The 11,295-nt window shown below is 42.6% G+C and overlaps 1 protein-coding gene across 1 annotated transcript; it reads right to left on the bottom strand.

Annotated features, from left to right (window-relative positions):
- Positions 1-972: 972 nt before the first annotated feature.
- Positions 973-6,943, bottom strand: CDKL3 (cyclin dependent kinase like 3). The gene is given in 9 exon segments (XM_074838352.1): positions 973-1,142; positions 3,665-3,727; positions 4,066-4,256; positions 4,989-5,040; positions 5,043-5,124; positions 5,126-5,186; positions 6,788-6,860; positions 6,863-6,910; positions 6,913-6,943. Coding segments are annotated over 9 exon segments (771 nt in total).
- Between the last annotated feature and the right edge of the window lie 4,352 nt (positions 6,944-11,295).

Consider the following 11,295-nt stretch of genomic DNA (forward strand, 5'->3'; position numbering starts at 1 on the left):
TAACATCTAGGGTGTCTGGATCTTATTCTGTTGCTGTGTAACCTAGTTCACAGTTTTTGGCTCATCTTTCTGAATTGGTACAGCGGGTGGGTGGAAGGTGAGTTATTATTTTAGCTCCCAGTTCTAGGGTAGGTAAGGGCCCCAGAGTTTTATCTAAATTATACTGGAGAAAATATTCCCTTTAGGAGCATTCTGCTGGCTGAGGACTGTCCTAAAATACTCCTCTAATTTGTTAGATAGGGGTTATGAATGGACTATCAGGGTACCTGTGGCAACTACACCTCCACTCAAGGCTTTTTCACCTCCCCTGCTGTCCCTTTCTCTCTATAGCCAGTGACCTGTCCCTATATCTTTATTTCAAAATTGCATTTACGTGTGCTGCCCTGCCCTTTCTGCTTCTGCGGATGGGATTCACATGCACAAACAGAGCATGAAGTTCTTACAGCCATGCACTTTTTGAGCAGGAACAGGAAACAAGAGACAGGTACCATAAAATCATCAACTTCGATCTTCTGGCCAGCCAGGAAATTGTAGCATCTCCAACTACAGCTTCTTCTTCCAACATGTAACATCATCTCTGAGCGTATCCGAAGATACGAGGGTTTTGCAGCCCAGCTCCGGTGGATCCAGGCTCCCTGCCAGCAGTGTTTCCAGAGCTGATTTCACTTTATCTCATATTCATATGTTCCTCTTCTGCATACCTGACGGATATCGCCCAACTTTAAGACTGCCTGCCTGGAGCTTCTTAAATTAAAGGCCCCAGGTGAGAAAGGCAGGATCCATATCCCAGTAGATAGAGACATTCTTCCACAAGCAGTTTAGAACATTTGATTCAGTTACTGCTTATCTGGGGTGATGTGAAGCATTTTCTGAGAATCTCTGCTTCTCTTCACTGGCTGTTCAGATAAAAAACAGACACTTCCAACCTAAACAAATAAATCAGATGTCTGAAATAGATGGGCTAAAACCCCTCTAAATGCATAAGGAGAGACTGGCTTCCTGTATCATGTCCTCATTCTGAAAGAACATCCTCCATCCTTCTATTTCCATTTCGCTTCCAGCTACCACAGCTGGATGATGGTGGCCACTTCCAAAGTGGGTCACTTTATAATGTCCCTTTATGCTGTCTCTGTGTGATTCATCTTAAACATGAGAAACGTAAAAGAAACCCAAATAAACACACTAAGACAAAATAAAATAAATCCTGTTGGAAGCTCTCAAAATGTTTGTGAAAGGATTTTGAAGGGTTACAAAGACTTCTGAGGAATCAAAGTAGCCTAATGGATAAACTGCTTTCCTGTCTTATACACTTCAAAGCTCCATTTCATTTTAAGTATTAAATATATTGGGTATCATAACTTAACACCTTCTGAAAATATATCTGTAACACAAAGTCAACCCATCATCAACTAAATCAATGGCTCCGGAGATTTAAACACATTTTCCACTCTCAGAGATTTGGAAGGACGCAACAGAACCAGAGAGGGAAGGAGTAAACCCTCTCGAGCACTGTAATTCAGCCGCGGGAGGAAAGCTTGGCCCCTGGTCTTTCCTCTTCCTCGTCCCCCACGAATGAATGAGATCCTTCATTTCTCTGCAGCAACTGCATTTTCTATTGCCAGAGAAAGAATGAGTCAGAAAAGCCTGCTGCTGGTGAAAGCTTCGCTGGTCTTTACTCAACAGAGGGCTTCATCATTTTTTGTTTGAGTTTTTGTGGTGTTAATAGGTTATTAGAAATGCCTGGTATCACCACTAGCATTCTGGATTTGTAAAAGAGCTTCTTGCTTGTCATTTATTTTAAGACTTAATGAACAAGCTCTCTTTGTGGAAGAAGACATTTTAGGTATGCTCTTAAAAATGAAATAGAGCGAGCTAGTAAAAAAAAATGCATCTCAATTAGATTATTCTTCCTCCATCTGCTCTCTCAGATCTTTTTATGACAGGAAATTGCCTATTGGATTTTTGATTTTGCTTAATGGAAATGGCAAAACCTAAATCCATTCCCATTCCCACTGACATCAGGGGAAACAAGGTTTGATGTCTGAACAGAACACATTTTTTTAAAAACCATTAGTGTCTGCAACTGCATCTCAGTGAATATAGTAATTATAACGTCACTGAATTTAAATTAACTTAAATGTGTATGAAACTGTGGACTGACACTTACGCTCCTGAATCTCCCTGGCATTTCTGAAAATCCCAACTTCTCTAATTAACAGTCTCTGATGTGCCACACACATCGTGTGTGGACATTCACAATTAAACCTACTGGATTCCTCATATGAGTTAGTGCGACAGACTGTAACTGAATGGGGTTTCTAATAGAAAATGCTATTTTGCAGGTTAATTAGAATAATGTATTCACATATTATATTCACATAGAATAAGAATTCACATATTCAGCTGTACTAACAGGAAGAACGCACGCTGAATTGTGACAAAGTTCTATTATGTTTCAGTCACATTGAAATAATCTTCAAATTTAGTACAAGCGATGAAATCTTAACTCGTTTTAGTGAAGTGCTTTTGAATGGATGCATTCCTGGTGTCCTAAACCTCGCTGCCCATTTTGATGCCAGAATCACTCTCCAGCACAGAAGGACAGAGCCGTGGGACAACTCTCCTCGGGAGCGATGCTCGGGGACAGACCCTGGGTAGGGAAGCTGCACACCCTGGAACAGATTTATGTTCCAGATTTCTGTTGAGGAATGTGGATTGCAGTCACTGTGTATTAGATAGAGGGTTCTTCATTGTTGGTAATGTTACAAATGATACACAATTACTAGTAAAACTTGTTACGAAGTTTGAAACTCAGACCTCCTCTAACATACATGAGCCACATTTGCCAGTAAGGCAGTGAGCTGGGGAAACCTTTTCCTTGCATTTATAGGATGCTGGACTTCAGGAAATACCATCCCTGAGAAACTCAAGCTCCTTATAAAATACTCTGAAGATGAGGTGTCCAACTGCTTGGAAAAAAGTACATTATGAACAGATAATAAATCAGGAGGTTAAAATAAAGATTGTATACCATATTCTTATTCTAGTATCCACGTGGGGATGGCTAAAATACATTAAAAATCTCTCATCAAAAAGCCTGCTATCTTAAAACCTGAAATGAATCCAACTCCACAACACTGCTGTATTCCTCTCTGTGCTTCCTCTCTCGGAGAGGGATATGTAAAAGCAGATCCTTCCCGCTGACTCATTCTGCTCTATAAACTATATTTGAGGTTTGAGAATAAAGGGATTATCCTGGATTGTTAAAAAGCTATTTACCTTCATGTTTATAGTTCAACATCGCCAGAATAACTACTGCAGTGCACTGTTATTATTATTACTAAGAACAATAGTAATAAATAACTAACAGCATGAATGAGAGCATACAGACAGGAATTATCACTCCTCTCTGCAATTCCGAACCTCCTCTACAGAATTTCGTAACAGTAGGTGGACAATAACAACATTTTATAAAACACAAAATAAAATCTTTAGTGGCAATTAATTACACACTTGGAAAACCCCTAACACTTCTAAATTACCATGTTCTCCATCACGTGTGATACGTCTCCAAAGTTCCACATCCTTTCCTTCCTCAGTTTTACAGCATCTTCTCTTGCACTGCTCCTTCAGAAAGGCTCTCCAGACAACCCTTCTCACTGACCATCCCAGGGGCTCAGCGCCAACACTGCTGGACATTTTTGATATGGATAATATGGAAAATCATCTGCAGGGCAAACGGGCACAGGTTATCTAGGAATACATAGATTACTATCTTCTAGAGATTTATAAAATAAATTAAGAATGATCTGTTTGGTTTCTGCAATGACAGTGCTGTAAAGATAAACCTTGCACTGCTTTCACTGAATCTGGAACCAGACTCTAACGGTGCCTTTGACCTTATATGTAGGCACATTATAGGTCAACATTTTAATTTAGCTTTTACATGATTATTTTCCTTTTGCTAATGTTGCATTGCATGCAGAAGTTCATGTGCAGGAAAGTGCTTCTCCTACACCAGCTGAATTACAGATGCACACACCCCCCCCCCCCCAAAAAAAAAACCCCACATATATTTTCCATATGTGTGATCTTTTAAAATCAGTTCAGGAGCCCTGTACCATCGTGTAATCACATAATCTGTATAAACATCACCAGGGGAAGCTAATGTTTAAGCAAAACCAGAATCACAAAGTTTAGTAATTCCATTTTGTGTTAACAAAATAGTGTCAGGTGTGAGATAATGGTGTATAATAAAGGGAAGAAAAAACAAAAAGCAAAAAAGAAAAAAAACCACAACACCCCCCCCCCCCAAAAAAAAAAACAGTTTAATAAGAAGCAGGTTCTGTTTGCTTTAAAAAGTTCTCAAGACATGGAAGCATGGACTGAAAAAAAACCTTCCTGTTACTTCAGAACTGACTCTTTGAGGCACACAGTGCCCTCATTTCCCAAAGTCATCAATGTCCTGATGCACCTCAATTAGCAACCGCTTAATGTAGGCGAGGAAGGAAAGAGAGCAGGATTTCTGCACAGTAGAGCACAGATTTCTGCACAGGACCCCACCCACCGACTGCAGGACAAACCAAAAGTGATTAAAAGAGACGAGATAGCCCAAAGGAGAAGGACAAGGTGGGAGTAGGGAAGGAGAAGCAGCTACTGCAGCAGCAGGGAAGGCAGCTGGCGAGGCAGTCACACAATGGGCTGGATAAAGTACTGAATATTTTTAGCTTTTAGAATTTCAGAGAGAGGTCCAAATACTCTGCAGTAGTACTACTTCTATCCAAGTACTCATCTAGTCCAAGGTCTCTACTGTGCTGTTCCAGTTCTGCAGATCATCTCAAGCCAACTGGAAATCTTAAACTACAAAACAAAACCTTTTTCTTAATAAAGAACTAACACTTTTGATATGACAAAACACTATTAAAAAAGGTGTGATCTGAAAGCAATAACATTTTATTTATGATCAATATTTCAGGTGAATTCTTACATTACTGTTGCGAAGGTACTTGATTGCTTGTAGTAACTGGAAAAGGTATTTTTAAGCCTTTTGTTATCCTATCCATGGAAATAATGGTGGCATTCATCTAGAATTGTATGATCGATAAATTCAAACACCAAGTGAAGTCTTTTTTTTCTGCCTAAATACATGAATCAGGTTGACAATATTCTTATAATGAAATTGTTGTTGGTAAAAGAAGAAAAACACTTTCTACCACGGCTTTTTATTTCAATTCCTATAGAGTTCCTCTTTAAAAGGTTCATAACAAGAACTATAATTTGCTTAATTAAAGATTGACATTATTTTGAAAATATGCTAAAAGTCTTTCTTTCTGCTCCATCAGCCTTTCTCCGATATTCAAACGTATTTTCCAAGTTACTTTTCACAATGCATCTCCAGACTCTGAACTAATACTGCTGAGCCAGGAATACAGCAAAGAAATGAGCAGCTGTTTTCATTAGTTGAAAAAATATCCTCCTGAATGTGTTTTACTTATACTAATAAATCATAGATAAGAACTCAAAGATTAAAAGAATCACATTAAAAACATGTACTATTCCACATTAAGGTCCATTTACCATTTAATTTTTGCATTACTATCTGTTAATATTTTGAAGCAGTTTTAGGTTAAAAACAAAGCTAGTTTTAACTCAGTACAAAATTATCTGTCCTTTTAATTACCTTTTTTTTTTTTTTTTTTAATCAGGGCTACACTCTCCTTGGTACCTCATCTCCTTAATGCCACCGAGACCCAGGACATCGGTCTGCATTTAGAGGTAAGGCCTCCACATACACTAACTTTGAGAGAAGTTGAGGGACCCATACAGCAAAAAGTGCCATTATGCCTAATTAAAAATCGATAAGAACTAAATTATTAAAGCATCAGGTTACTGCAAAGAGTGGAAGTGGGATGAATATACAGCATAAAAGTAAGAATCCAAATTTATAACCTTGTAATCTCACTACAAGTTATTGTTCCCATACTTAGCAGAAGTTCAATGAAATCGGAGTGAGCTGGTATCTGTGGCTAGGAGAAAATCCAACACGACCCTCGGCCAGACTAAAATTCTTGCAGACCTTTCATGGACACAGGTCTAAACTCAAATATTACCCCTGAGCTTTTTGGGGAGATGTCCCCACTGCACCATAACAATGCTGAAATATCTTTGCTAGGAAATATTTGTAGATAATCCCTCTTCTGTTTAGGAACGGCACAGAACTGATATAATAAATACACCACCCCTATTGCAGCCAAGGTGCACTGGGGATCCTGGGAAGAGAGCCAAAGCAAAGTGATGTAATCCACAGCTGACAAAAAAGGCCACCCAGGGAAGCTGGGGCAGGACACGGTGTGAGCTGCAATGCTGACCTTTGAGCCGCAGAAGCAGGAGGGGAAGCCTTTCTGCCAGTTCTTTCCCTCTGTCCCGTGCTGAGGACAGGCAAGAACTCTGGCACGAAGGACCCACAGCAGCAACACCCAGGCAGGGTAATTAGTAACTCAGCAGAACTCACACACTCTTCCAATTCCCAGTTTAAACAGGGATTGCTTTTGTCAAGATCATTTCCAAACTTTGTCTCCAAATTTTAAATTTACTTTAGATGCTCATTTTAATTTGGCAGCAAAGTCTTGTAGAAACAATTTGTTTTCACGCTGGTGTGTGCACAAAGCAGCCTACAAGTCACCACACACCCTGGCAATGATGCGGGTCTAATTTTCAAACCTTGTTTTACACATTTAAAGCTGCTAACTTTGTCTGTCATTGAAATGTTTTGCACATTTAAAGCTGTAGAAACTTTGCATCTCTCATTGTGGTTTTCTTAACAGATTTTTCTGATTTCTTATACAATATTTTAATGGCCTCTGTGCCATGTCCTCGTGCTTGCATTTCACTGCTGTTCCTTAACTTCCCCTCCCACTTTGGCAAGGATCTCGTACATCTTCATCTGTTTTTATTTCTTCATGGAAGGACAACAGTTTTAATTAATTTGAGGCACATACAGTTCTTTAAACATGTATTTACAGCATTTCCTGCAGGCAGCAGCACTCACCCTATCCTAAACGTTTCTGCAAGCCCTTGAAGCTCCCAACCCCACAGTCCAGCTGTTTTTAAACATATATGGGGACAGACAAGGATCAGTTTTTCACTCGTACACATTCACAGAAGCATCTCCAAACCCCACCTTTAAACGCGTGCCATTTAAAATGCGTAATGAACATTTTATTCAAATAAACACGGCCCCATTTTCTAGAAGAAAAAAGGTGCGACCAGCGTGACTGTGAAGAGCCCGGATATCTGTGTTTTCGCACTGGTCCAAAAATGACTAATAGCAGTTTTGAAAACGGCCCCGCCTGCGGCCTGGCCCCGCCAGCAGCCCGGCGGGCCCAGGGCCGGGGTCGCTGCGGAGGGGGCGGCCCCCCAGCGCCCGCGGCTCCCATTACGGCGAACGCTGCGCTGAGGCCTCGGCAGCCGCTTCGCCTCAGCACCGCCGCTCCGGAGGCAGGACGGGCGGAGCGGAACGAACCGGGCCCCGGGGCCGCCCTCAGCCCCTCGCCGGGCCAGGCCAGGCCTCCCGGCCCGCTCCGCACCGCTAGGCCCTGCTGCCATGGCAACGGGTGGGGCGGCGGCGCGGTGACGTCAGACGCACGGCTGGGCGGGGCTCCGCCTCGCGCTCCGTGAGGGCGACGCTTCCCATCCGCGGGCGCGGGGCTGAGGGAGTTGTCGGTCTCCGCAGCGGGAGCGGGTCCTTAAATGTGTCTTTGCCTCCGCGGGTCGTGGCGTCAGGTAATGGAGGGCGTTCAGCAGCGCCGGGCTGGTGAAAGGGGCAGCTGCTGCCCCCTGAGGCAGAACTGCTATCTCCCCTGCTCTGGTCTTTGCAGAAATAAATCGGTACATACATCAAATTTGAGGGTATTCCTTTAGATTCTTGAAAAATCCCTGAAGCAGGTGGCTGCGTTAAGCCTGTGGAGAAGTGGAGTCGCTTAGAACGGGTGTTCGATACCGTCTGGTCAGCCGGTTTAGTGGAGAGAGGGAGGTAGGTGGAGTAGCTCAGGGGTTTTGTCATGCTTATAGTTCCTGTAGGTAGTATGCCCTTAAGTAAATAAGAGGACGCTTCACAGAAATACAGTCAAAGAATAATCATCAGTAGTTTCCTGATAAAATAAGAGGATAGGTTGAGGAGGTCTATGCAGGGATTTTTTCCAAGTCTGGTATTTTTCTTGAAAACCTGAAGTGGGGTTGGAGGCCGTAACAGGCAGGGAGGAAGCTCAGAGACTCCAGAAGAAGGGCTGGGAACCGGGGTACACTGAAGTAACACCCTTAAATCAATAAGCTGTGGGGTTTCAGAGGCTGCTTCTAGCTCTGCTGCTGCGCAGATTAAATAAGGTCCTTAATTCTCTTTACTGTGGCTCCACTTACTTGCTCCTATATTGGAGCTAAGGATGAGCGAATCAGTCATTTCTTTGCCACATGACCTGGTGGGTTATCTTTGTTCCCGAGTACTTTGGGAAGAAGGATTGTCTCCCCAATGAGCAGTGTGGCATGGCACCTGCCATGGCAGAGTCTCCCCCTGTCACTCCTCAGCAGCCACTGCAATGAATGAGAACAAAACCAGTTTCTAACAGGTGACTTGTCTTATTCATTCCACTTATTTTGGAGTCTTGAGCTTGGGTGATGGTCATATAAATAACTTCCCAGAGGGGCACTGCAGCATGAGAGAGTGACCTGGGGAAAAAAAGAAAAAATGAAGTTATGAGGAGGATGGATTGTTTTAACAAATAGAGAAGCAAGTAGTTTGCTTTCACTGTTAGTTCTCAAGCTTCTCATCTTATGATAGGACAAAGTTAGCCTAGAAATGTTTTGGGTTTGCAAAATGCTACACAAATATGTAGTGTTACTCAAGATTCATATAGAATGACTATGCTGCAAAATGCTACCTTTTTATTTAATGTCATCCCTTATCAAATGTCATTTTTTGGAGAGAATATAGGGATAAAAACTGAACTTGAAACAACTTTCTGATCAGGTTATTATACCTATTTCAGTACTATTCAAGAAGTTTGCAGAAGGAAAACATTCATTCATGTTCTAGACTGCACACTGTATAAGGATTTTTTCCAAGTTTTTGAAGCACTGTTATAGTAGATAGTTTTAATGGTTGCACAGAAGAATTGCATAGAAGAAAACCAAACCCTCAAGACACTAACTGAAAAAGTTAGTTCTGACATTGTTATTTCCACCTGGCTCTGGAAATTGGTGGGTTACAAGTGTGTGACAAACTGAAAATGTTTGAACTAAAATGCCAATAGTGAAATTAAACAATGGCAGTGATGCATTTAAATTCATTAAGCAAGAAAGTACTGGCAATAATTGTCAGCAGATATAAATCTAAAGTGGTTATTTAGTGCAGAGTTAATTTTGAGACATATTAAACCACCTTAGCAAGGGCAGAGCCTCTCTTTTATCATTACAGTGGGACTGTTTTTTTTTTAAACTAGCTTGGGTTATAGTTAACTTCATTTTTAAAACCTACATGTGCCATACAACCAATACAGAAATTGCAGCTGGTTCTTCAGAGAAAAAAAATACTGCTTTCAATTTTTTAATAAAACTACCAACCCCACCTGTGTAACTGCCAGGTAGGATTAAAAATGTTCCATTGGATAATGTCAACACATTGCTCTCCGGTGGTGTCAGAGGAGAAATACTGTCGCTGTTGAGATGTTGTTGAAAAAGTTCCCAAGCCAGGTGGAAACAACACAGGATTTCAGATTTAACTCTTGTTTGGTGCCTGATCTTTGGGTTGTTTTGTTTTTTCTCTCTGCAGGCTGTGAGTGCGGGGGGGCTCCGAGCGTGGGGGGCACTGAATGGGACTTGAGCTTCCAAGGGTAGAGCTGTCCTTCAGGTCGGGGATGCTCTCGCTGCCCTGCCTGGGCAATTGTGGCAGAGTGCGAGTTAACACAGAAATAATGAATGTTGTTAAACCGATGTTAATTATTTATACAGGTCCAAGCTTGTACTTGCTTTTTACAGTCAGCCTTCCCCCTTACAAATTAGCTGGAGCTAAATATAAACTGTATAAAGCTAGAGGAGCAGCAGTGGAATGTAAAATCAAAACGTCTGTGTGATGGAGGAGGAAGAAAATGCAGAAGAGAGGATTGCTTGGCGGGAACTGTTTCTCACTAGTGTGGGGAATGATGTTTCAGTGGCTGGGGAATGATAGTTCCTTGTTACCAAGCCTCTGTGAAAAGCTTGCCCCCCTGCAGTATCAGGCTTTACATGAATTCATGTATCTCGCTTTTCGTGTCTGAATGTTGTCCCTGAGGTGGGATGTTGGATTAAAAAGCATTGGGAGCGTAAGCCCTTGCAGAGTGAAATCCTGACCTGGGTGAGGTACCGGGTCAGAGCAGCGCTCGGGTCAGTCTGTGTCTAAAATAACCCATGTCAGCGGGGCTGCTGCCGCGCGGGCTTGGCACAGACTTTGGCAAAAAGCAGTTACGAGCTTTGTGCTATATTAAACCCGGGATTGATGCTCTTCAAGCACAGGGATAGCCAGAGGCGAAAGAAATGGGCAGAGGATGAAGACAATGTTTATTTCTGTCACTTCATTATGAGTCTCATGATGTTTTGACCTCCTTAAAATCATCTGAAAGAAAAGCAAGGAGGCACATGTAATCACACAAAGCCAAGTTGTGGGGCGAACTTCCAGGGCTTCATGTAAGAATTAGGTCACGACTTCAAAGAGTCTGTTGGAGTTATGGGGATTATAAAAAAAAAAATAGAAATTTAAGATCACTTCCCTGGTTCCCCACTACCTTCCTTCAGAGCCAATGGGATACAGAGATTTTTTCTAAAATTATTTCTGATTCTCCATGTGCTTGTACACCGGTGTTGTCGCGCGGTTTAAGTCGTTGTGTGGTTTAAGTCGTCGCGTGGTTGAAGTTTCCCGTGCCCTCCCTCAGCCCCCCCATGTATTTATGGGCCCTGCCAGCCCCACTTGAGGCAGTTCAAGGTCCTTCAGCAGCTTCATACTAAAAGCAGAGCGTGCTGTTTCTCCGCTGCTAAAAGTCCAAAATTGTAATTTTAAAAAAATAAAAATTCTCTCCCATGGGGGCGGGGGCGTTCTGGTGACAGACCCAGGGAGCCGGGCGCGCTACTGCCTCCGAGCCCGTTGGCTCTTCCAAACTCCATCAACGGGCTCCGCGGGCGCGGAGGGGCGCGTAGTCACCGCCCCCCCACTTCCTCCGCCGTCCGTTCCCTCCCCTCCGCCCCCCGCGACGTCGGCCGGCCCAGCGGCAC

Source organism: Strix aluco, chromosome 13, assembly GCF_031877795.1.
Source record: "Strix aluco isolate bStrAlu1 chromosome 13, bStrAlu1.hap1, whole genome shotgun sequence".
Lineage (NCBI taxonomy): Eukaryota > Metazoa > Chordata > Aves > Strigiformes > Strigidae > Strix > Strix aluco.